This window comes from Kryptolebias marmoratus, linkage group LG10 (genome assembly GCF_001649575.2).
Source record: "Kryptolebias marmoratus isolate JLee-2015 linkage group LG10, ASM164957v2, whole genome shotgun sequence".
In the NCBI taxonomy this organism is placed as follows: domain Eukaryota; kingdom Metazoa; phylum Chordata; class Actinopteri; order Cyprinodontiformes; family Rivulidae; genus Kryptolebias; species Kryptolebias marmoratus.
Genome location: NC_051439.1, coordinates 4,821,828 through 4,847,082, shown reverse-complemented (window position 1 = coordinate 4,847,082; position 25,255 = coordinate 4,821,828). Strand labels below are relative to the sequence as shown.

General features: G+C 40.4%; 5 protein-coding genes across 7 annotated transcripts; 3 read left to right on the top strand and 2 right to left on the bottom strand.

The window, feature by feature from the left end:
- Window positions 1–236: 236 nt before the first annotated feature.
- On the bottom strand, window positions 237–13,593 carry map7a (microtubule-associated protein 7a). 3 transcript variants are annotated; one of them, XM_017421536.3, is made up of 16 exons: window positions 13,297–13,593; window positions 11,734–12,021; window positions 9,971–10,066; window positions 9,767–9,841; window positions 9,500–9,663; window positions 9,310–9,409; window positions 8,205–8,321; window positions 6,365–6,516; window positions 6,114–6,241; window positions 4,728–4,966; window positions 4,095–4,251; window positions 3,619–3,787; window positions 3,016–3,120; window positions 2,808–2,858; window positions 2,444–2,675; window positions 237–1,224 (listed from the first exon to the last, which is right to left on the bottom strand). In XM_017421536.3, exons 2-16 carry the CDS (start codon window positions 11,858–11,860, stop codon window positions 1,214–1,216), a joined length of 1,923 nt encoding a protein of 640 aa, XP_017277025.1. In that variant the 5' UTR covers window positions 11,861–12,021; window positions 13,297–13,593; the 3' UTR covers window positions 237–1,213. The 3 variants fall into 3 exon arrangements, with proteins under 3 accessions (XP_017277025.1, XP_017277026.1, XP_017277027.1); XM_017421537.3 differs by lacking the exon at window positions 13,297–13,593 and having other exon boundaries at window positions 2,444–2,672; window positions 11,734–12,195; XM_017421538.3 differs by lacking the exons at window positions 8,205–8,321; window positions 13,297–13,593 and having other exon boundaries at window positions 6,365–6,492; window positions 11,734–12,195.
- Window positions 13,594–14,275: 682 nt separating this feature from the next.
- Window positions 14,276–15,412, top strand: LOC108239068 (histone H1-like). Its single transcript, XM_017421539.3, has one exon. It carries the CDS (start codon window positions 14,338–14,340, stop codon window positions 14,941–14,943), a length of 606 nt encoding a protein of 201 aa, XP_017277028.1. The 5' UTR covers window positions 14,276–14,337; the 3' UTR covers window positions 14,944–15,412.
- Window positions 15,413–15,629: 217 nt separating this feature from the next.
- On the bottom strand, window positions 15,630–16,315 carry LOC108239069 (histone H2A). The gene has a single exon (XM_017421540.3). It carries the CDS (start codon window positions 16,211–16,213, stop codon window positions 15,827–15,829), a length of 387 nt encoding a protein of 128 aa, XP_017277029.1. The 5' UTR covers window positions 16,214–16,315; the 3' UTR covers window positions 15,630–15,826.
- Window positions 16,316–16,428: 113 nt separating this feature from the next.
- LOC108239071 (histone H3) lies at window positions 16,429–17,062 on the top strand. Its single transcript, XM_025007055.2, has one exon. It carries the CDS (start codon window positions 16,550–16,552, stop codon window positions 16,958–16,960), a length of 411 nt encoding a protein of 136 aa, XP_024862823.1. The 5' UTR covers window positions 16,429–16,549; the 3' UTR covers window positions 16,961–17,062.
- A 582-nt stretch (window positions 17,063–17,644) lies between these two features.
- LOC108239070 (histone H2B 1/2-like) lies at window positions 17,645–21,084 on the top strand. Its single transcript, XM_037977868.1, has 2 exons — window positions 17,645–18,119; window positions 20,079–21,084. The coding sequence occupies exon 1, from the start codon at window positions 17,668–17,670 to the stop codon at window positions 18,040–18,042; it is 375 nt and encodes a 124-aa protein (XP_037833796.1). The 5' UTR covers window positions 17,645–17,667; the 3' UTR covers window positions 18,043–18,119; window positions 20,079–21,084.
- The last annotated feature ends 4,171 nt before the right edge of the window (window positions 21,085–25,255 follow it).

Genomic DNA, 25,255 nt, shown 5'->3' with positions numbered 1-25,255 from the left:
TCAGTTCTCCTCTGTCCCTCAGTCCATCTTAAATGAGCTTTGGTCCAGAGAAGACAGCAGTGTTTCTGGATGGTGTTCACATCTGGCTTCTTCTTTGCCTGATAGAGCTTTAAGCAGCATTAGTGGATGGTACAGTGAACTGTGTTTACAGACAATGATCTGTGGAAGTGTTCCTGAGTCCATGCAGTGATGTCCAGAACAGAATCAGACCTGTTTTTAATGCAGTGGCCCCTGAGGGCCCCGAGATCACAGACATCCAATACTGACTTTCAGTCTTGTCCTTTGAGCTCAGAGATTTTTTTAGATTATTGAAATCTTTTGATATTATGAACTGTAGATGATGGGATATTCAAAGTCTTTCCAATTTACCACTGAGGAACTTTAGTTTGAAATGTTTTTACTTTTTTTAGACAGTTCTTTGCAGATTAGTGAGCCCATTTTTACTTCTGAGAGATTCAGCCTCTCCAAATTCCTCTTTTTATAACCAGTCCTCTTAATGACTTGTTGCCAATAATCTAATTAGTTGCTAAATGCTCCTCCATCTGTTTCTTATTTATACCACTCATTTTACCAGCCTTTTGTTTCTCTTGTCCTAAATGTTTTGGATTGTGTTCCTGCCATCAAATTTAGAGTCTTATTTTTTCTCTAAAAACTATACAATTCCTTAGTTTAAACATTTGACATGTTTCCTATGTTCCATTGAGAACAAACTATGGGTTTATGAGATTTGCAAATCATTGCCTTCTGTGTTTTTATGCAATGTTTCAGCTTTTTCAGAATTGGATTCAGTTTTCTAAATCTACAGTGACAAAACTAAGGAAGGCAGAGGGTTTGAATAGCAAGGAATAAGCAAACGCACTGTATAAGTTGTGATTGTTAGAGTGGCTATCTAGTATTTCCCACTTCCTTTAAGTGCTTAACTGCATTTGACAACAAACTATCATCACAGACTAGATCTACAGCACTTCTAGACAGTCATCAGATTTGAACCCTGCCATATTGAGATTATTATGCAATAGCTTGCTTAATATTTGTGCCACTGACTACAAACAGAATGATGACATCCTCGCTGAGAGGCACGGCTCTAAGTTTACATGCTGTTCCAAGGCGCTGAAGGTTGGCAACATGGCTGTGCTGCAGAAATTCTTGTGTTTCACAGACAAGCCACAGCTCTGCGATGATGTCATTGAATGGCTGACCGCTCGGCAGGAGCTCAGATGACTTCTGCACAATGAAAAACAGAAACAAATGAGGTCGACAGAATAAACACACGGCACTGTTCTGGTGGTTACATCTTTATCAGCTTCTGCCAAAGGCAAAAGGACAAGGATCATTTTGCAAGTGGGTTTTTGTTTCTCTAAAAGTTAATTTTGAATTTGATGGCAGCAACATATAGTTATTTCAGGTTTATGTTTCCTCTGTGAAGCCTCTCCTCTCCTTTTACCATCAGTCTGTAAACATCCAGGAACTGAGGAGAGCAGCTGCTGGAGGTTTTAGAGGGAATTTTGTCCCATTCTGCTCTGATGGAGGATTCTAGCTGCTCAACAGTCCTCAGTCTTTGCTGGTGAGAGGTCTGGACTGCAGGCAGGTCAGTTCAGCTCCTGGACTCTTCTACTATGAAGCCATGCTGCTGGAATGATGCAGTCTGAGGTTTAACATTGTCTTGATGAAATATGTAAGGCCTTAAAAAAGCAAAAAAAGAAATCTGGAAGGTAGAGTATGTTGTTCTAAACCCTGTATTTACTCTTCTGCATTATGATGCCTTTCCAGATGTGTAAGCTGCCCATGTCACAGGCACTAATGCACCTCCATACCATCAGAGAGGCAGGCTTTTGAACTGTGAGCTGATAACAGGCTGGATGGTCCGTCTCCTCAGCCTTCACTCTTGTTCTTTGCACACAGATTCTTGAAACCCATTGTTGGTGATATGAACTGTAGATGTTAGGATATTCAAAGTCTTCTCAATTTTCCATTGAGGAACATTATTCTGAAATTGTTCCACTATTTTTAGACACAGTTCTTTGCAGACTGGTGAACCTCTGCCCATCTTTACTTCTGACAGATTCAGCCTCTCTAAAATGCTCTTTTTATACCCAGTCCTCTTCCTGACCTCTTGCCGTTAATGTAATTAGTTGCTAAATGCTCCTCCAGCTGTTTCTTTTTCTTACCAGCCTTTTCTTTTGCCCTTGAAACCTTTTTGAGATCTGTTGCTGCTATAAAATTCAAAATTACATTTTTTCTTTTTTTTACAAAATATCGGACTATTTCTTAATTTAAACATTTGATACGTTTCTATCTTTCATTGTGAATAAAACAATGGTTCCTGAGATTTGCAACTCATTGTTCTTTTTTTACACTTTAACAACGTCCCAATTTGGGGGGAATCGGTGTAGTTTTCCTCACCCTAAGAAGTTTCATCTACAAATGTGCTGTTTTTTCTCACCTGCTCGTTGCTGGGTCTGGATTTCCTCCAGGCCAGAAAGTGCTCTCAGTGATCTACGATCTTTGAAGGCCACCACAGGAACCATGTCCGCCTCCTTATTTAACCCCAGCGGCGTGGTTTTAGTCCCCGCCGGCAGCTTGACGGCATCTTCTATGGTTCCGTTGTGCACAGGCACCGTGTTTTCCTTTGGTGGGACTTCGTTTGGGAGGATCGTCACTGCTACAGATTTCTGCTAATAAAAAAAAAGGGGATCACCATCTCTGTCAAAGACGAGCTGCGTGCCTTTTCTGAGCTGACGCCCGGATGTGCGTCACAAGAGACCTGAGGCAGTGCGCGGTTATGAAAACGGAGCTGTAAATCTCACCGTATCTGGAGAATCTGTTCTTCTGGTCCTCCGCATGATCTCCTCAAGTCTCTGAAAAAGAAGACAGCATTGTAAAGAATTCTGTCTTATAAAACTGAACTTTTCATGTTTTTTTTTGTTATTATTATTTGTATGTGCACAAATGGATTGTAACATGCACAGCAGAGAATATAACTTTTAAATCTTAATAATTTTTAAAAGTACAGACCTTTTTTCGTGCTTGGCGCTCTGCCTCCTCTTTCTGTGCAGCTATCTCACGTTCTTTTTTCAACTGTTCGGCTCGAGCCCTCTCTTTTGCTAATTCCTCCTCTCTCTGCAAAACAAAAAACACATAATAAAGGGCTAGCGTTCCTTGAAGGAATACATATGGCCGCTGGCTTTCATGCTAAAGTTTTAGACTTTTATGTTGAGAATGGCAGAGTTGTAGCTGTTTCAGGTCAAACCTTGAAAACAACTTTATCTAAAGCAATATGGCAAGATGTCACACTGAGATTATGTGTTGTGAATGACTGTCAGCGACTAGCAGGTCAAATTATAGCACAATATCTGTAAAACCAGCTGAATTATAGCAATTTTTCTGTTTTTTAAAGTTAGTTGGCAGTGGCAGACATCTTGAAATGGGTTAACTCCAAACATTAATCACTTGGAGATGTCCAGCCACTGATCCTTTTCTGCAAGCTTAATTAATAGTGGAAACAATAATAAAGCACTAACTTTAACATAAAAAGGGAAACAGTGTTCCAGTACATGCCATGCAATGCAGACATTTATTTTCAGTCCACTGATGACAGAAGATGGGTGCCACGGTTACCTGTTTGTGCAGAAGGGCAGCTTCCCTCATGGCCTGGGCTCTCTCCTCTTCAGCTCTCCTCTGCTCCTCCTCCTCCCTCCTCCTCTTCTCCTCTACGAGGCGCTGAGCCTCGGCCTCCTGCTCAGCTCGCTCCTCCGCTCTCCTGCGCTCCGCTTCCTCACGGCTCCGCCTGAACACAAGTTGTAAAAACAGCACTGTCCTCCTGCTGCGTTTTGGTTTTTGTCATGTTTTCATCGCCCGCCATCAAAGGAGACTGGTTCACTTTTGGAGTCGCCACAATTCAAGATGGCCACCACTAATTAATCAATTAGGATAGGCTAATCAGTCAGTTTTACAGCTAATGAGCTAAAGTTTATGTGTTAGTAGCTGAGAGTCACTTTAGCACGTCTCTTGATAGGATTTTAAACTGTGGCATGAACGGTGGCGGGCGATATGCATTCCATCAAAGAACGCTAAGACTTTAAAGTTTTTTCTACCTTTCAGCTTCTTCTCGCTGCAAGCGCTCCCGCTCTTCTTTCTCCCGCTGTAGCCGGGCTGCTCTTCTCTTTTCAGCCAAAAGACGTGAGGCCTCCTCCGGGTCTGACGTTCCGGCTGAGGGCCGGATCGTGACCTCAGGAGCTGAACGAGGAGGGCCTGAAGAGAAACATCAACTTAATTGTTGCTTGCCGCTAAAGGCGAAGTGGGAGATAATGTGTTTGCCTGTGTGTGTTCATTCGTCTGTACCGTTAGCAAAATATCTCATGGATCAGTGGATGGATTTGATCTAAACTCCTATAAAGTAATCATTGGATCAACAACAATCACACGAGCGGCAAATAAAAAAAACAAACTCAGCTAATTTGACGGATATTGAGCTAAATTGTGTGTGGTGGTAAATGAAGGTCATCCCAATTATATTTTTTGAGTGCTTATACATCTTACAAGATCTCACAATATCCCACGAGAGCTGCGTAAGATCATTTACAAGGTTTGACTAAAATGGCTGTAACTCTGTTCCTTCTCTTCATAGGTTTTAGATCTAAATTCTGGCATGAAAGGTGGCGGGCGATAAGAACTCTGGGGCTTTATTTATACATGTGAATCAGCTAAATCACATTTCTCTTGCTTACTTCGATCTGTTGCTGTTCCGGTCCCATCCTCCACCAGTGTGTCAGACAGACCGGAACATGGGGTCTCCGGTGGATTTTCTTGCCTCAGCTTCTCCTGCTGACCTTTCTCTGATCTCCTGACGGGTCTTGTGTTCCCAGCAGAGAGGGGAGAGCCACAGACAGCAGCGTCCTCCTCAGGAACAGAGGGAAGTTCGAGCTGCAGCGGGGTCGAATGTCTGCTGACTGATCTTTGAGGGCTCCTTTAAAGGTCAAGCAAAAAAGGGAAGACATTTCGGGTTGTTCGCATTGCTGTCACAATCTAAAGTCTGAACATGCAGCAGAGGTGCATTAAAACACTCCTATTGAGTGAATGCTGCCACAGCATTCACACAATACTTTGTATTGACTTAATTATTTATTGATTAAAAATGTTAAGGTCGACTGGGAATATGCTAAGACTTTCAATATTTGTGACTTTTATACTTTAAAAATATTTGTCATATTTAAAATAAAAGTCCCCATAAAGATGCATTGAAATATTTTCAATGCCTTCAAAACATTATTCTTTGTGAAATGTGCTTCATAACACTTCCTCTGTCTGTTTTTGTATTCTTTTGCTACTTTTAGCTACCATTTTCTGCAACATTTAGATTTTAGCTACCATTTTGCAAAATTTAGCTTTTAGCACCTGTTCTACTAATTTCCACTATTAGCTATGGTTTTAGGACTTTCAGATTTGAGCTAGGGCTGTGCGGATTTTTTTATTTTAGATGCGGTTTTGCTAGTTTTAATTTTGTTCTGCTTGTTTTAACTTTAACAACTCCGTTTTAACTTCTTCAGCAAATTTCCGTAGTCATTCAGCACTCAGCATTTACACTGCATTCACAAAGTAAGTGCAAATGTCTCTATTAGACTTAATCTCTTGCTAGACTTAAGGTTTTCTCTTAAATCCCCCCAAAATACAGAGAATGCACAGCCAAGCTTTCATACGTATTAACTACACTTTGGCTCAAAATATTCTCTTGAAAACTGGAAGTGAAGGGTCTGTTTTACTTGTCATATCTCCCACATAAAAACACTTCAACCACTGCACGTGGTTCAAGAATTTTGAAGCTCTGACGTGTAGTTTTCACACACCATCTGTTTGTTTGAGGCTTACTTTTCAGTCTGTTTCTCCCTGTCTTTCTTTAGTATGCTGTCGGGAAGTGACAGACACAGGTGTGTGTGGTTACCATGGTGACCATAATGAGCCAGCAGCAGCCTAAACATTTCCTTTGATCTTGGTTCTCGTCACACTTCTTACACAGTTCGTACATAAAAATGTTGGCATTTTTCTGAGCTTAGATTATTATAAAGTTCTGTTGGAATTTTGAGCTGCAGCTCAGACATTTTTTTAGTTTTCCTCACCTCTCTGGTGATGGGGAGGTTGTTCTAATTGGAGTATTTGCGGCTGGTTTCACACTTGTAGCAGACAATTTAATGCCCGAGCCACCGTTTGAATTCTTCTTAACGCTGTCTTGTCTCGTTGCTTTGATCTAAAACAAAAAGAAGACAAAGGTTACCAGATTTTTTTTTTTTTTTTTTTTTACTCTGCTCTTTAGTCTTGTTAAAAAAATAAATCACCAAAACCTTAAATTTAAGAGGGAATATTCAGGTACCTGTGCAGGACTGACGCTTCTGTGCTGAACGTTGTTGGAACTGGAGGAGGCAGATCTGTGGTTGACTGAACCCGGTGGAGGTTTGTGAGTGATGGTGGGGGTGGGGGTGTTCATGTAGTGGTATGAAACTGCACGACGACAAACATGGACAACTGAGCAGGTTTGAAGAAAGAGAATTTGGCATAAAATGGTGGGAACCGTGAGAAAGAAGGATGATATGAGAAACAGCACGACAGAGAGGAAAATGAACAGCGTTAGAGAGACCGGAGAGTTAGCTGTTGGTGCCATCACACTAAAAACAGTAAGGGTGGTGTGTCTCACTGGCTGCTGACTGGTTGGTCAACTAGTCAGTCTCCAGAATGACTCCAGGCGTTTGTTTTGAACATGTTCATAAAATTATTGCGACAGATTTGCACTCAAACTAGTTGCAAAGCGAACGTCTAAATTTCGTTGTGGGCATCTCCAGGCTTTTTTTATTTTGACGAAAACGTGTCTACTCATAAACAAGACGAACGATGAGCACAAAAACCTGCTTTTTTAGCTAAGAAGCAGGGTGAACACTGAGCGCTGAATAACTCTGCTGAAATTTGCTGAAGAAGCTGAAACTAAATTGTAAAAGCTAAAAGAAGCGAAACACAAGCTAAAAGCGAAACAATGCTAGCTAAAAGCTGAAGGTAACAAAATGCAAGCTGAAAACTAAAAACAGCAAAACACTAGCTCGAAATTTTAAAAGAGCAAAATCTGGGTAAAAGCCAAAAATTGCAAAGTGCTAGCTAAAAGTAAAACATGAACTAAAAGCTAAAAGTAGCATTAGCTAAAAGTAGCAAAAGATTAGCTAAAAATTAAATTTAGAAAAAATGATAGCTAAAACCAGCAAAAGGCTACCTAAAAGTAGCAAAACAGTAGCTAAAAATTGAAAGAGCAAATGCTACGTGTAAAAGCCAAAATTAGCAAAAAGGTTAGCAAAAAACTTGAAGGTAGAAAAAATGCTAGCTGAAAGTAACTAAACAAACAAAGTTAAAAAGCAAAACACCAGGTAAAAGCCAAAAGTGGAAAAAACAAGCTAAAAACTAAAAGTACCGAAACACTAGCTAAAAGAAGCAAAAGGCTACTTTACATTAGCAAAAACTTACAATTAGCATAATGATAGCTAAAAATCAAATGTTGCAAAATTCTAGCTAAAAGCAGCAAAAAGTTAGCTAAATGTAACAAAATGCTATTTAAAAGCAAAGAATAGTAACTAAAAGCAAAAAGTGGCAAAAGATAAGCTAAAAGAACTAAGTAACAGAACAGTAACTAAAACCTAAAAGTAGCATAAGTAGACAAAAATAGAGTAAAATTCCTAAAATAAAAATTTTCAACAGATTTTAGTGTTTTTCTATGGGGAAAATATTGGTATATACAGATAAATATTTAAGATATTAGCAAAGTATAAAAGTAACAAAAAATCTTGTTTATGAGCTGAACGTTTTGATATATGAATGGCTAAAATAGCCCTAACTCTGTAAAAGTACTTCGATTGCAAAAAGCGTCTACAATGGTGTGAATGCTGAATCAGCACCCTCACAAATATAAAAACCCGTTCCATATTTGCCCACCTTCTTTTCTGTGCTGTACTCCATAATTGTGGGGCGACAGCCAAGGTCGGAGCTGAGGAGGGTATGATGTGGCTGCAGGTGGACAACAAATAATGTGCACAAGCAGGAACACGCTTCTGCAAGCTGCGCACACAAATTGCTGCCTATTTTCTCACAATTTGGAGTCACCAACTAGTCTCCAACTAGACGCAGCCCAGTGAGATACCACCTCAAGGATTTTCTGTAACCTTGGAGTAAAGTACCTTCTACGCCTGACTGACAGGCTGCACTCTTGCTCCTGGCCAGATAAGAGCATGTGGGGGTAAGGAGGCGACTGACCAGATTCTTCTCCCATGTTGTCAGAGGCAAGCGACGTGGAACTAGCGTATTGATGAGTGTAAAGTTTTAAGCACATCAGAAGCAACAGATAAGGCATGCCAAGAGTTATTTAGTAGAAAACAGACACGTTGCAGATTGAGTAGATAAACAGGGAGAAAAATTAAAAGGGGAAAAAAGACAACACATGCTTCTCTCCGTTTTTTAAAATCACCCGCCACCAAACACTTTTCATTTTGAGTGTGTGTAGTTGTTATGATTTTATTTAACCCTTTGAGGACTACCATTATAAAGGTCCGCATGAGCATCTTTTTACATTTTTGGATGCTGCAGAGTCATTATTAGGAGCATTTCAATGTTCTTTACATCAATAAAATCCTTATAATCCTTATTTTCCAAGTTTGTATGCCATTAGTCCATAACAACTAATTAAACTTGCAGAAACTAATTAATGAATGTACTAAACATCTACAAAGGATTAACCTTTGGAGTCATTCAGACTTACATTGGCTGCCACACTGACTATAAAAAAGACAAAAATGCCTGTAACTCAGTCGTTTTTACAGATATTGACCTAAAATCTGGTGTGGTAGTAGCTCAGAATGATCCTCAGTATATATTTGGAGCACTAACAGATGGAGTAAAATTTTAGTTTAAAAATTTGAAATTACCTATTTGGAGTCACCTTGGTCTGAGTGTTAGCAAAGTACCTTTTGAAGAACTGCACAGTATTTAATTAAACCTTCAGGAAATTATCATTGGATGGACGTACACAACTGATAAACTTTTGGAGCCAATCCAATTCAAGATGACTGTCACAGCTAACTGGCATTAGCCAACACAAAAATGGCTATAATGGCTAAAATTTGATGAAGCGGTAGCTGAGAGTCATCCTCAACACATATTCTGAGTGTCTCATGAGAGTTTGACCAAAATGGCAATCACTCAACATAAAATGATGTTTGTTCAAAACACCGGCACTTAAAGATGGCAGGTGCTAAGCATTCCTTTAACCCTTTCATTATTTTTTACCAGTTTTTGTGGGGTTCCTTCCTCTTGAGTTTTGACTGAGTTGCCGTTGGACCTTGTGGCTCCTCTCCAGCGTCTTGCGCACTGCAGACTCATGTCGCTCCTTGATTGAGAAAAAAACAACAACATACAGTTGTGTTTCTGGTACTTTACTACAAAAATCGAACTGTTCATCGTCGCCTCTTAAACTCACCTTCTCCTCTCTCAGCCTCTGCTTGCGCTTCTCTTCCACAGCTGCACGCCTCCTCTCCTCTTTGAGCCTCTGCTCCAGTAGTTTCTTCCTGCGGTCCTGCAGTTGTTGTTCATAGTAACGCTTGGCCCGCTGTTCCCGCTCCAATCTGCTCAGCTCCCTGGAGGCTGAGGATGAATTACGCAGCACAAATGGATTTATGATAATATAAATGGAAGACAATGCTTGAGCAGTGATGTGCCAATTCCAACTCCATATGAGGGAACTTACCCAGTAACTTTTGGCGCTCTTCTCTTCGCTCTCGTGCTGCTTTCAGCCTCTCGTCAACATTTAGTCCATTACCAGCTATGATAAGAAAGCATAAAATAATACATAAAAATTCTGCTGGATGTGCAAGTCGTCTGTTGAATAGATCAGAGGTTTTTCTTTGTAAACAGGGTTGTGGCCCCAGGTATACAAAGAGTTCTGACTAACCTGGAGTGGCCCGTGAAAAGACTGAGTTGCAGATTTGGTTGGGCTTGTTCACAGGACAAGATATTCTGTTTGTTTGTAAATTTGGTTTGACATTCTCTGCAGAGAAGAGAAACACACCCTGTATATTACTCAGCTTATACAAGATTCTCCTGCTTACTTCTTTATCCTCTAGCTGTAAACAGATCGTGCTTTTAGTGCAGCATGTGATGTGGAAAGGCTTGTTCGGAGAAGAAGAAAAGAAAAAACTTGAAAAGGCTGCCCCTGGTAAAAGCTGTCATGCACTGGATGGCCTTTGGGTTAGCTCTAAAAGAAAGAGCCATTATGAAAGACGTACTCAAAAACAAGTCAAACTAGAGAAATAGAAACTTTCTGTGACTACTGAGAGCTAAATGACTTCTGAACTGTGCTGAAAAGGCAAAAACTGAATTGTTAAAGCTAAAATAAGCAAAACACTAGCTAAAAGTACCAAAAGGGTAGCTAAAAACAGCAAAAAGCTTGTTACGTGGAGCAAAAAGTGAGCTAAAAAAAGTCACAAAAAATTATCAAAAAACTAAAAGTAGCTGAAAGCTAGCTAAAAACATCAAAATCCTAGCTAAAAGTAAAGAAAGAGTAGCTAAAGGCTAAAAGTAACAAAACACCAGCTAAAAGTAGCATAATGATAGCCAAAAGCTAAAAGTAACAAAAGGCTAGCAAAAAATTAATAGTAGTGAAAGGCTAGCTAAATGTAGCAAAAAGAAAGCTAAAAGGTAAACATAGCAGGATAGTAGCTAAACCCTAAAAGTAGCAAAAGGCTAGCTAAATGTAGCAAAAACATAGCTAAAAGCAACAACACCAGGTAAAAGTAGCAGAATGGTAGACAAAAGCTAAAAGTAGTAAAGGGTTAGCTTAAAGCTAAACATAGCAGAATAGTAGCTAAACCTAAAAGTAGCAAAAGGGTAGTTAAGTGTAGCAAAAGGTGAGCTAAAAGCTAACAGTATCAAAACACCAGCTAAAAATAGCAGAATGGTAGCCAAAAGCTGAAAGTAGCACAACCATTGCATAAACCTGAGAGTAGCAAAATGCTAGCTAAATGTAGCAAAAGGTGAGCTAAAAGCTAATAGTATCAACAGGACAGCTTAAAGCTTAAAGTTTTAAAAGACTAATTAAAAGCTAAAAGTAACAGAAGGCTAGGTAAACGTAGCAGAATGGTAGATAAAAACTAAAAGTAGCATAGGAGACTAAAAATACAGCACCTATGCTAAAGCAGATTTCAAAGAGAAGAATGTTCTGAGATCTGAACAGATCTCAATGTATTTATATGGGGAACATGTTTGCAAATAAAGTTAAATATTCAGAAAATATATATAAAAGTTATTCAAAACAAAACTCGGAACGAGCTGAACATTTTGATATATGAATGGCCAAAATAGCACAGAGTATGCAGTAGTAGCTGACTGTAAAAAATGTCCAGAAAATAAAACCCAGGAAAACAATAGTGTGGCTGAATCAGCATTCATATTGTTGTATATGATATGGCTATGGACAAATGTGGAAATGAAAATGCATAAAAGAATAAATCATGATGCTACTCATCCTCTCCTAGTCATCCAATCTGTCTTAGTGAATTCTTGTGTTTACAATAATGTGTGCATAAAGAAAGATCTTTCTAATAGGAAATGCTCCTGAAATGATAATTTATTGCATATCATTTTGATATGAGCATTTTTATCTGTGGTCTACAGTCATTCTAGGTTGGATTGACAGAACTGTCTAAAGCTACTAACCTCTTGTTCCGTCAGATCTGTTTCCAACCCTTTGACTCTCGATGGTACGTGTAGAAAGTGGTCCCTGCGATGGAGGGATGACACCCTGCTTCTTCTGTACGGCCATGCTAGGTACTGAGCCTGGCATACCAATGCTCTCTCTAAAATCCCCTCCCGCTTTTCTCCTTCTCCTCCTCCTCCTCCTTCGATTTTCTATTTCAAGATGCCTTTGGGTGCTTGCTCAAGTGCACAACGAAGAAAACTGCCTCCCTGCATCAGCTGCTTGTCCATCTGTGCCTCACAAAAACCCTGGAGAGAAAGGCAAGAAAGCAAAACATCTTGTCATAACCCTCTTCAATGATTTAAAGATTTCTTTCAGACAACGTTATCTCTAAAGAAGCTGTTCTGTCTCCTTAAGGCTCTGTACAAGCCTGAGTCTCAGCCTCATCTATAAAAAGGCTACTCCCCCTCTAAAGATCTCACCCTTGTGAGCTGCTCTGCTTTACTTTCACATAATAAAGCTGTGTCCCTTTAATTCCCCCACCACACTGGATGTTTTTTGTGGAAGAAGGCAAGGAGAGCCAGCATTTCCTGGAGAATGGAAGCTGCTCCCCGAGCCTGTCCGCATGAGTTATTACCATGACAACAGGGCTGTAAGGGTCAGTCACATACATTGCTTAGACGTTACTTCAATTTGATACAACGTCCATAACACTATGGATGAGGCAAAAGTACTGTTTACCCATAATTCCACATTTTATCAGTGAAATCCACTGACCACTAGATGGAGACCATTCTTTACTGAGAAAAAAACTAGGTAAGTCACAGGTTGACTTTTAAACATAAATTTGGTGCTTCAATCTCAGCCAAATAATAAACAAATAAAGGCCTGACATTCCCTGAAGGAATGCATATTGCCCGCTTTCATTAAAGAATTTTAAAGTAAAATCATCTTAAGCTGAGAAGGTACAAAGTTATGACTGCTTTGGTCAGACCTCCTAAATGCCATTTTGCCATCTCAAGCGATATTGCAAGATGTGTTAGCGCTCAGAGGGTATGTTAGGGATGAGTATCAACTATTACCACACCAAATTTGAGCTTAATATTTGTCATATTTTGCTAATGCTACAAACAAACCCACACAGAAAGACAAAGGCAAAAACAGTATCTCTGTTTGCCTTCAGAGGTGTGTAATAAATGACCAATAAAACTAAAGTAATGCAAGAATCTAATATAATTCTTTTAAAAAAATTCTCTGACTTTAACTCTGGATCAAGCACATGACCCCCTCAATCAGAAGTACAGCCATATTTAGAGTCCAGTTTCAAAATGAAAGTCAACAGAATTATTGTTGACAGGTGCTGCCCTGCGACAGGAGCCAGGTTGGGTCAAAGCACCTTCATATCAGGGTGAATCAGATTTATTATTATTATTTTCAGATTTAGAATAAATAGAATAGAATAAGTTACAGATTTATTATAGAACTGTGAAAAAGCAGTATAATCACTCAAGTAGAGTCAAATCAATATTTTTTTGCAATTTAAAAAAATAAGAATTTTGTTTCGATCCATCCATTTTCCTTACCTGCTTTTCTGTGCAGGATCACTGGTCCCCATTTCCTTCAATCACTGTTTTATTTATATACACATATACACATTCAAATATTCAGCCTTTTCCATAAGCTTTTTAACACTGTACATTTAAAACGGCTATAACTGTTTAAGTCCTTTCTCAATATTGGACATACAGGAACAGAGAACTGCAGGCCTTTGTGTCCATGTTTTTTATCCTGCAATAATGAAACATGTTTAGAAAAACAGTAATGCAACTGCATCTAGACGATGAATGCATATAAAAAAATAGAAGCTAATATTTTTATTCTATCAAACAAAATGTGATTAGGAGAATAAGAAACTAAGATATTTGCCTTAAATCAGCCCATTAATCAATACAAACAGATAAAAGATGAGTGCAGAAGAATCCAAACAAATGTAGACGTGTCAACATCAGAGTGACAGCTCATTCTTTGGTAAATACATGTTTTATTATGTTTATTTTATGAGTTTGGATGAGAGTAAATATCCACTGTGAGAAGAGCTGACAGCCTGGCTGCGCCTCCTCTGAGTGTGTTTGCTGCTGCCACATTACCTTCATTTTATGACAAAACTGTGGTCAGCAGGTGGACTTTTTTCTGCTCGAGTCTTAAAAAGAACATGCAAATCAGGTTTCTGACGAGTTTTGATCCGTGTGGGATGGTCTAAATTAAAAAAGAGACGAAAAAGCCACCGATGATCGGTGAGATCCGTGGTGAATCGGTGGGGTTTTGAGGCTACAGAAACAAAATGCGGAGGCGAACAGAGCCGAACAGGAGCCGGACATGAAGAAACAAGTCTGCCATCGATTTGTTCACTTTCAGCCCGCAGCGCTGCTCCGACACTCGTTTTTTTACACTTTTATGTCGAGGAGAAAACACAAACACGAGCCGTCCATGTTGCACGGAGCAGCTCGCGGACGGAGTTGAGTCTCCACGGTTCTCATGGTGTGTTTAAGTGCAGCCCGCTGCTCGGAGTTTCTAATTACCAGCCTGACTCTCCTCGAACCTCGTACGGACACGAAAGGAACAAGATGGCAGAAGTTGCTCCAGCTCCGGCTCCCGCTCCGGCCAAAGCGGCCAAGAAGAAGAGCACGAAGCCGAAGAAGGCCGGCCCCAGCGTCAGCGAGCAGATCGTGAAAACCGTGGCCGCCTCCAAGGAGCGCAGCGGCGTGTCCGCCGCCGCCCTGAAGAAGGCTCTGGCCGCCGGCGGCTACGACGTGGACAAGAACAAGGCCCGCGTTAAGACCGCTATCAAGAGCCTGGTGGCCAAGGGGACCCTGGTCCAGACCAAGGGGACCGGCGCCTCCGGCTCCTTCAAGATGAGCAAGGCAGACACCAAGGCTAAGCCCGCCAAGAAAGCCGCTCCGAAAGCCAAGAAGCCCGCCGCCAAGAAACCCGCCGCGGCCAAGAAGCCCAAGAAGGCGGCGGCAGCAGCCAAGAAGCCCGCCGCTGCTAAGAAGTCCCCCAAGAAGGTGAAGAAGCCTGCGGCGGCCAAGAAAGCAGCCAAGAGCCCCAAGAAGGCCACAAAGAGCCCCAAGAAGGTGGTGAAGAAGGCCCCCGCTGTCAAGAAGGCACCTGCGAAGAAGGCGGCCAAGCCCAAACCCAAGGTGAAGAAGGCAGCTCCCAAGAAGAAGTGAAGTGTGACAGAAACTGCTCAAAGGCTCTTTTAAGAGCCACCACCTCCTCTAAGCAGCATTATTCTTTCATATGGGGAGAAAAAACTGACTTCTGTAGATTGTTGTACAGTTTTTATTTCATTACTTTGCATTATTGAGCTGTTATTACCATCATGTCTGTCATGCTGAAGTAGTTATCTTATTAGGTTTTTATACAACATGTTTAACATTATAACCTTCAGTTCATGGTTCATTTATCAGTAGTTTTTAATACCAATCATCATTTAAAACTCATATTTAAAAGCTACATCTTTTGTTTGATATTCACTACTTTAAAAATATTTGTTCCCTCCTATTTTTGTATAATTAAGGTTGAATCAAAGCTGGTGTACAGTAGTGTTTAAAGAAAACTTTTTAAAAAAGTTGTGAAAAAGTTTTTGTATAATATGTTTATAGGGAAATAAATTGACTACTTATTTAAGCTGTCAAAGTGTCTACCAGAAGTGTAATTTTTTCATAATTATTTTTGTTGCCAATTATAGAACTGGATAGAATTGTGGCACTGGCATTGAGATTTTATTTCTGGATTTGTCCTTTTTTTCTTCAAATTGATAACATGACTTAAGAGTTGGTGTCCTTTTAGATCAAATAACTAAGCTTTGACATTATGAGAGGAAACGGGACCTAAACTTTCTAATTTATATACTTAAATCATCTGATGATCAAAGTTTCATTAGTTTGATGTGTATATTAATAGTAAATATAGGTAAACCAATCTATGTAAGATTGCGACTTGGTGGTTTTAAGTAGAATAACTCGATAAGTTAAGGATCTTTTCTCTTTACTGACAGGGTGTGTGGCTCTTAAAAGAGCCTTTGTGGTTCCGGTTCTGCAAGGTCCAGGTCTACTTGGCCTTGGCGGGCTTCTCAGTCTTCTTGGGCAGCAGCACAGCCTGGATGTTGGGCAGCACTCCACCCTGAGCGATGGTCACTCCGCCCAGCAGCTTGTTCAGCTCCTCGTCATTGCGGACAGCCAGCTGCAGGTGTCTGGGGATGATCCTGGTCTTCTTGTTATCTCGGGCGGCGTTCCCGGCCAGCTCCAGGATCTCAGCCGTCAGGTACTCCAGCACGGCCGCCAGGTAGACAGGGGCCCCGGCGCCGACGCGCTCCGCATAGTTGCCCTTCCTGAGGAGCCTATGGACGCGACCCACCGGGAACTGGAGCCCGGCCCGGGAGGAGCGGGTCTTAGCCTTGGCTCTAGCTTTTCCGCCGGTTTTGCCTCTTCCGCTCATTATTACATATACTTCTTCAGACAAACCTCGAAGAAATAATGCCGAGACAACGAGGAACTCTTCCTTATATGTCGGCAGAGAGCGGCGGGACGTCTCCTGATAACCAACCGGAGCAGCCGGTTGCGGCGCGCGGCCGGGTTTGAATGTGAGCGGGCTCTCTGCGCCAATGAGCTGCGCGCGTTCAGGCGGCACCGCGCGCCCGGAAGAGGCGCTCACCAATCAGGAGCCGAAGCTGCCGAGCTGCGTCACTGTGTCGCAGCAGCTCCCACGCTTTAAGAGCAGCGGCTCTCCTCTGTCTCCACCAAACCTTTCTCCACTGCAGAGCAGAATAGAACCATGGCCAGAACCAAGCAGACCGCTCGTAAATCCACCGGTGGCAAAGCCCCCAGGAAGCAGCTCGCCACCAAGGCCGCCCGTAAGAGCGCCCCGGCCACCGGCGGCGTGAAGAAGCCTCACCGCTACAGGCCCGGGACCGTGGCTCTCAGAGAGATCCGCCGGTACCAGAAGTCCACCGAGCTGCTGATCCGCAAGCTGCCCTTCCAGCGCCTGGTGAGGGAGATCGCCCAGGACTTCAAGACCGACCTGCGCTTCCAGAGCTCCGCCGTCATGGCTCTGCAGGAGGCCAGCGAGGCCTACCTGGTGGGGCTGTTCGAGGACACCAACCTGTGCGCCATCCACGCCAAGAGGGTCACCATCATGCCCAAAGACATCCAGCTGGCCCGCAGGATCCGTGGGGAGAGAGCTTAAAGCTCCTGGCTTCCCAACAACCACAACGGCTCTTTTAAGAGCCACCTCCCTACTCACTAAAGACACAAGTTCTGTCATTAAGACACACATTAAGCTTTTTTTTTGTTTTTGTCTTATTAAATAAGCTATAAGTTACCAACACTGTTATTCAGGAAAATAAATACTATACAAGTTTAAAAAAAAATAATAAAGATTTCAGCTTTACCTCCACTCAACTGTTTTAACACAAAATCTAAATGCCAGATTTAAAGTTGTTTTACGTTTTGCACACTCATTATGAACAGGGTTGTGTCACTGGGGAAAATGTACAGAAAGGAACCGGGGTTGATACTGGGTGATAAGTGCTAGGGATGGGCAGATGAAGCCTCATTGGGTGTATGGCACATCTCCCAAACTGTGTCGACACTGTGTTGAAACTGTATTAAGGAGATTCGCACACACATGACTTCTGATTTAATAAATTATAGTCTGTGTTCATAAGTAAATAAGACTTCCTAAAAAATGTTTTAATCCGTCTTTGCTTCCATTTTGTGAAATGGTGCTACAGCTTTAAGGTTTCCATGGAAACATTACGTTTCACAACCAACTGATCAGCTCAACCAATCATGGATGAGGGATGGCACAGCCTTACTTGCATAGGACCTGAATAAAGCCAGAGTCCTTCGAAGCTTTTGATTCAGTCTCGTTTTCATCGCAAGCTTGACATCATGCCTGAACCAGCGAAGTCTGCGCCGAAGAAGGGCTCCAAGAAGGCCGTCACCAAGACCGCCGGCAAAGGAAACAAGAAGAAGAGGAAGACCAGGAGGGAGAGCTACGCCATCTACGTGTACAAGGTGCTGAAGCAGGTCCACCCCGACACCGGCATCTCCTCTAAGGCGATGAGCATCATGAACTCGTTCGTGAACGACATCTTCGAGCGCATCGCCTCCGAGGCCTCCCGCCTGGCTCACTACAACAAGCGCTCCACCATCACCTCCAGGGAGATCCAGACCGCCGTGCGCCTCCTGCTGCCCGGGGAGCTGGCCAAGCACGCCGTGTCCGAGGGCACCAAGGCCGTCACCAAGTACACCAGCTCCAAGTAAAGCTGTTGCTGAGCGAACAAACCCAAAGGCTCTTTTAAGAGCCACCCACCTCTGCTGGAGAGCATTAAGCCTTGATGGTGAGGGGAAAATGCAAATGGGTTTATTGTTGCTGCTACTTTGTCTTCTGCAGTTGTGCTAAACATGCGTCATAGGGTACCAATTTATTTTTAACTATGATTGTAACTGCAGGAATGCACTACTACTACAAAATGATCTGAAACGTGTACAATCTTTAAAAAAAAAATCCTTAGTGGATTTTCAATATTCTGAGATGTTTATTTTATGGCTTCACACATAAATAAACGAGGGGGTGATGGCGCAATGAATGCACAAAGCAAATATAAATTGACCCAAATGTGTTTAAATGCATGCACTGGTAATGACACCTAAAAACATTGGCTGTTCTGCAAGGTCCAGGGAAGAGTTATCCTCCTGAGCTTTGAGAAAGTCTCACCATCAATCACAGTATGTGATTGTGGCCCAGTTTTCCACCGATAATCAGATGAAACTGTTCCTTTTGTTTCTGACACTTCTTTCCAACAAGCTTTAGATGACCTAGTTGTCATTTCTAGCAATGTCTTCTAATATCTTGTTCTGTCCATTGAATGATTACAAATCATGTTTGATGTCACGCCCACTAAACATGAGCTCTTTTGAGTAAACTGAATCACTAGAATCAGATCATTGAACTAATTCCTCCAAAAGATTCATTTACTGAATCCTTCAGTTCAGTTTGTTACTTTAGTTTATTAGTTTTGTGCCATACACCATAAAAGGGTGCCCAGCCCCCATGGGCTTATAAGACAAACATATTTCAAAGATGCAGCCAGAGACCAACATCCTTCAAACCTCCAGCACAGTACTAAGCAAACAAATTACTCCTCTGCGGCACTGTTGTTTCTGCATATGCGTGAATCAGCAGTACATTTACTATAAATAAGTCCCTCCCCGCCCACATGGCGCACGCTGCTGTGTCATTTAGATTTATGTCAAGAGTGAGTCACAAAACGCTCAAGTTCCACTCTCGCTGAACTAAGTTTTTCTTTTTTTCCACTGAACTAAGTAAGGAACAAATTAGTGAATAAAGTGATTCGTTCGTTTGAACGAATCGTTCATGACCGACACAACACTACTTTTTGGATGTGTTACATCTATGCACTCATTCCTTGACCATTTATAAGATGTAAAACCATAAATCCTTTAAAGAATATTTTACTTGTTGCTCTGGTCCAGTTGATATTTAAATGTTTATGTTCTTGAATAAAACCATTTTATACCAATTTAATTTTTTGTTTGTTTGTTTACTTTAAGTTGGTGCCTTTGGAAGATGCAAGCATTTTATATTAGAGTGAACTAATTAAAACTTCACTGGTGATCAATTCATACAGAGATGAACTAATCACATCAATTCAGTTTATTTATAGAGCGAGTTACACAAAAAGAAGTCATCCCAAGGCACTATACAACTAAACTAAAAAGTCCAAATTCAGTTTAAAACAGATCCAGATTAAAATCCAGTTACAGTCAAAACAAATTACAATACAATACATGATGAAATGCCAAGAAGTATAATGTTATTGAAGAAAGCCAGCAGATTACGTTGATTATTCTTGACAGTGGAAAGAAGCAAATATTTTTTAACAGAAAGAAACTTTTAGTAGAACTAGAACCTGGCCCAGGGTAAGCAGGCATCTGCCTCAACCAGCTGGGGTTAGAGAGGACAGGAAAGAGAGACAGGCAAACACAGAAGGAGTGGTCCAGGTGGAGTTTCTTTAATAAGACAAGAAAATAACGCAAAGTTACAAACTCAAACTGAGAGAATCCTTTTCTTTGTTTAATCCTTCATGGATTCTTGTTGCTCTTACAAAATGTTTACAACTGTGTTTATAATTATAAATCCTTTTCCATGTTTATGGGTTGGGCAGACTGAATCAGCACTTCAAGACATCGTCCAGAATTTCTGTCAGAAGTTTGATTGGAGCTATATTTGTCTTATTTGTCATCACATCAGCTTTTGATCAGTTTTTTTCCCACAGAAATGAGTGTTTGGGACCAGGAGTTTTACTGCAGCTGAGTTTCAAGGAAACCAGAATATTTGTTCTAATCAACCCCAGGTGTCTTATTCAGTCCAAGTCCATCTCTTGATGTCACCTCAACCATGACCAAGATTCCTGGTGCTCTTGAGCATGAAACCCTGACCAGGAAATGTCTCAAGAGACCTTGTTTTCCTAATCCTGAGACCTCACTAAAAGTTTCAAAGCTTTCACTGGGAAGACAAAAAATACCATCTGTGGACCCTCAGGTGTCTCACTCAGTCAGACACCTCCACCTACTGGAGTCTCCTGTTGTCACCTCAGTGGTCACCAAGAGTCCTAGAGTTCCTTAGCAAACATGGCATCAAAATTAAACTTCTCAGGTACCACAGCATAGATTGTTATAAATATAAACCAGTCCTAGCTCTGTCTGCCTGTACAAGTTATTGCCATGTCCAGCTTTACACACATTCTCACACACAACTCACTGAATAATTTTTGCAAGCATAACTCGAAGGACTGTGACTATTTTGACCTTTTACCACAAGAGGGTGATAAAGCCAAAGAGAAACAGATTTTCTTTGCTCTTACTTAAGAAGATCAAGTTGGCAAAGGCAGACTGACTGGCTCCACAATGCTGTACTGATCTGTTGCCACCTTCTGTTTTATTGGCAACCACGAAAACTCTAAATTTTGTTGCATGTTTTTTGTAATCAAAGATTGCCTAATATGACGGTTTATTTATGGCTTTTATGTCAGTGGCTCTTTCCTGCCTTGTCATTCCCCAACCAGGGAAATAAAAAAAACTATATCTGTGTACAGTGGGTTCATTGATCCCAGGGTAAAGTCAAAAAGTCTTGCAGCATCATGACATTAGACAATTTAATTATCATTTAATTACATGCCAGAGTTTTCAACCAAGATCTGTCATAAGAAATGATAGTTGGAGCCGTTTGGTTAATCATTAGAAATAACATTATGTGCAGTCTCATGTGATATTATGATATCAGTATTATTATTATTATTATTATTAGTCTATTTTGTTAATGTTGTTGCTGCAACTTGGGTAGGAGTGTAACGTAATTTCAATTTCTATGTATGTCCTGTACATATGCAGAATTTGACAATAAAATCAATAAAGAAAGAAATAAAGAAAGATAAAGAAATCTTGCATAATCTGTTAGTGCTTTAAGTATGTGTTGTCACTGACTGTCAGCTACTACCATACCAAATTTTAGGTCAACATCTGTGAATTTTACTAAGATGTAGCCATTGTGTAGGCTAAAGCTAATTAACTGGGCTTGGATTGACTCTAAAAGTTAATCAGTTGTAGATGTACAACCAATAATTACTGAGGTTCACTGAAATGCATCCAGTGGTTCATCAAATATTTTGATAACAGTCAAACAGGGTTGATTCCAACATTCCAAGGTTTAAGCAAAAATGTCACCTTGTGTTGTGCTTGTTGGGGATGACTCTCAGCTACCACCACAGCAAATTTTAGCTTAGTGTTTGTAATATATATATATATATATATATATATTTTTTTAAAGCTTATTTGGCTGTGGTGGCCATCTTGAATTCTGTTGACTCCAAAAGTTAATAAGTTGTACATGTCATCCCAGTGACTAGTTTCTGAAAGTTTCTTTAAAATCCATTCAGTGGATCATAAGAAACTCTACTGAAAGTGCACACAAACACTCATGCAGGCGCAAACACCATTACTTTTGGTGACACTAACAAGGACAAACACTGTGGACAATATCTGTATGTCAGGCGTTAAAGTACTGATGTTTACATAAACTATTTGCACACCAAAAACTTATATTAAAAACCAGAAATTTCTAAATGTTTATATATACAGTACTTGAAAGGTGGTGGGTGATATGCATTCCTCCAATGAAATGTGGTGTCATCTTTAATAAAATTCTTCTAACGAGTCAATAACTTAAGACAAGTCTGAACAAGTTATTTAACATAAACTAGCTAAATATTTAAATGTTTAAATTCTTTGCCTACCATTGTTGGCTAAAAAATGAGCATATGTAATAATATAACTAACTATTGTTTCATTTTATGGGACATGCTTGTTTTATTTGATGCACAGATAAACTGTTTTATAAAAGGGGACCAAATGAAAAAAGTGAACCTAAATGAACAAGCTGAACCAGCAGCTATTGAGCTCAAATTTCAAAGCCATTGAAAATCTTTGGAATCAAAAGAGAATCAAAAACAGTTACTATAGGTTGGTAATTTATACACCCCTCTCCTTCCCTAAGAACTACATCAAAAACCAACCAGAACACTTTACCTACTGTTTAAGATCAAACCTGGTCCTTGACCACATATCAAAGGAAATAGTCAACTCTCAGAAGGATGAAAGATACACACACACACACACACACACTTGTGTTTTTTGGAGTCTGTGTATTTTAAATGCAGGTAGTTGCACAGGTGCTCTGGTTACAACTGGCAGGTGCATGGATAACTAGATTCAGTGACAAATGAGGACATCTGGTGGCTGACAAAACAAAATGTAATAAAAAAACAAACTCATAACACAACAAAATACAATTCTAAACAGTAATAAAAGCAAAACCAACGTAAACCTCCTGAAAGGAGAGATCAGGTGAGACATGAGCAGTTCAGATTGTTGGCCCTGGCACGCAAGCTCGTTCTGGAGGATGACCTGGCAGAACTCTCTTGACGACTGGAGGAGGATCCAGGAGTCCAGAGAAGCAGTGAGGCGGAACCGTGGAGAGCGGGCAGGTATGTAAGTAAATCTGCGAGCGCAATGCATTGTTGTTGGAGAGTCATCAGCCAACCAGTTAGTTGTTCTTAAGGTATTTCAAGGCAGTGAGGAGCACGAGCACTGAGAGAAATTCTCCTGTCCAACTGTCTTCAAACCAGAGATGAAACTACATGAGGAAAAAAAAAAACACAAGAAAGAAATACTGATGGGTCAAACGGCTCCCAACGACTCTTCACAAGTAGTGCCAAATAGAGCCATTTTAGAGCTAACTAAGCTAGTGAACTGAGCTAAATGAGCTGGATCCCACCACTAATAAGTACAATAGGCTAAGGATTAAAACAATCAAAAACATGTACTTGAGATGAGCTAAAAAGCACCCAGGTGACAGTGCAACCCAGCAACAGGTAGGGGTCTGAGCCAGTGGCGGCTGGCCAATAGAGGGCACTAGGGCGCTGCCCCACCACTCACATTACCTTGAATAAGACGTATAAAAAAAAAAAAAAAAAATTAAATAGTAGGCTACATTAAAAATATTTCGAAATATATGTATATATATATTTAGTTGTGTAAGATAAATATTTTATAGTTAATGATAAGTAAAGTTGTTTCGTTCTTCGACGTTGTCTGGTTGGTGACGTATTTCCGCCCCGGGGCGCAAAAATCTTTGTCCATAGACTCTCGTTAAAAGTTGTACATGCGCAGTAGCTCCTCTTCAGTACAAGAGATAGGACTGTTCAGGGCGCACCTCTCCTGCGCTCTCCTGGCTAAAGGCTTATCTGTCCCATTCCAACTCAATGTGGTTTCATATTCCTAAATCTATATTCAAACGTCTCGGGGGCTTAGATTTCCTGCTAAAATGTGATTTTGAATTAACCAAGATTCCTATTTTACTGTCTAATTTTCATAAACAAGTTCTGCATTTCTGGAAAATGGTTTTCACCCACAATTTTACCCCACATGGATCCATAGTGTGGAACAACAGATCAATATTAATAAATAGAAAATCTATTTTTAAAGCTGACTGGTATGAAAAAGGTATTTTATTTGTAACTGACTTAATGGGTAGTGATGGTTTGTTGTTAAATCATAGAGATTTTATTAATAAATTTAATCTGAATTGTTCTTGTAATGAATATCTTAAAGTATGCAAAGCTATTCCTGTGGCTCTGATCCATCTCATCCAAAACACCTTAAGATATTCAAAGGTTGTTGCATCCTTACCCAAATTGAAAGTTGGTGAATATATTGTGACTGATAGAAAGTGCAATAATGCTCTACTTGTGACTGCCTTTAAATCTAAAATTTTTAATGATTATAATAACTATATCTTGGTAACACCCAATTCGTCTATAATTGAGAAGGCTTTCTCCAGGTATGTTAAATGGCCAGTTTCACCCAAAGTTAAAGAGACTCACTTCAAAATCTCTCACAATATTTACCCAGTGGCAGAATTTTTGCATAAAAGATTTAAATTTGAATTAACATGTTGTGCCTTTTGTGATTGTCCAGAAGAATCACTTAATCATCTATTTTTTTCTTGTCCCTTTTCGTCTAAACTATGGGGTGATATTAAAAGGTGGCTGTCCCTTAAAATTGATGACATTCCTGAGATTAACATCAGCCATGTTTTATACTATGTTGATGGTCTTGATAGTAAAATATCTGATATGGTCAATATTGTCTTTTTGCTTGTTAAATATCACATACACTGCTGTAAATGGAGAGGTTCTACGCCTTGTTTTGTTTCTTTTCTTAATCAATTCAAATTGTATTACACCTCATTGAAACCTTTGAAGTCCGTATATGCAAAAAAAGTGACTGCAAGTATTTCTGCTCTTCTTTTGTTTTAACTTCTCTTGCCTTTAATTCATATGCCTTACTGTCGTTGTCTTTACTTTCTAGCCCCATTTCTTTATGTAACTATGTTGCAATGTTCTTTGTACCTCTGCGAGTTTTTGTATACTGTTTATTACCATTTAATTAAATAAATAATAATAAAAAAAAGAAAGAAAAAAAAAACCTCTCCTGCGCTCAGAGCTGCTGAATGCAGCTGTGTTTACATTTCATCGCCTCCCGCCGCCGGAGCGTGGGACTCCCGCCATGGAGGCTGACGTCACATCCGTCTGTCAGAAAGTTCGCCTGATTGAAAAGTCGAGCCGAGAGTGTGCTGCCTTTTATTCAAAGACAGTAATAAGTTCTTTACGTGACTAAGTTACATACACAAGGTAATAAATAAGTTCATAGTTAATAATTACTTTAAGAAAATTTATGCTAAAATCTGTTAGAATGTTTGGTTTTGAATTCTAATCGGAGTGAGACATCCGATCTTCGTTATATTGTACGTTAAGAATACGTGACGTAGTGAGTGCTCTTACCATAGACATGAATACGTAGATCCCTCGTTGAGCGGGCTGGCCCGTGGCAGCGA

Coding starts and splice junctions, on each gene's coding strand:
- map7a (XM_017421536.3), bottom strand. CDS start 11,860: ATGCCAGGCTCAGTACCTAGCATGGCCGTACAGAAGAAGCAGGGTGTC. Junction 6,517..8,204: donor CTGTCAGTCAGGCGTAGAAG/GTACTTTACTCC, acceptor AAACCTGCTCAG/TTGTCCATGTTTGTCGTCGT. Junction 4,967..6,113: donor ACCTCCCCATCACCAGAGAG/GTGAGGAAAACT, acceptor TGACCTTTAAAG/GAGCCCTCAAAGATCAGTCA.
- LOC108239068 (XM_017421539.3), top strand. CDS start 14,338: ATGGCAGAAGTTGCTCCAGCTCCGGCTCCCGCTCCGGCCAAAGCGGCC.
- LOC108239069 (XM_017421540.3), bottom strand. CDS start 16,213: ATGAGCGGAAGAGGCAAAACCGGCGGAAAAGCTAGAGCCAAGGCTAAG.
- LOC108239071 (XM_025007055.2), top strand. CDS start 16,550: ATGGCCAGAACCAAGCAGACCGCTCGTAAATCCACCGGTGGCAAAGCC.
- LOC108239070 (XM_037977868.1), top strand. CDS start 17,668: ATGCCTGAACCAGCGAAGTCTGCGCCGAAGAAGGGCTCCAAGAAGGCC.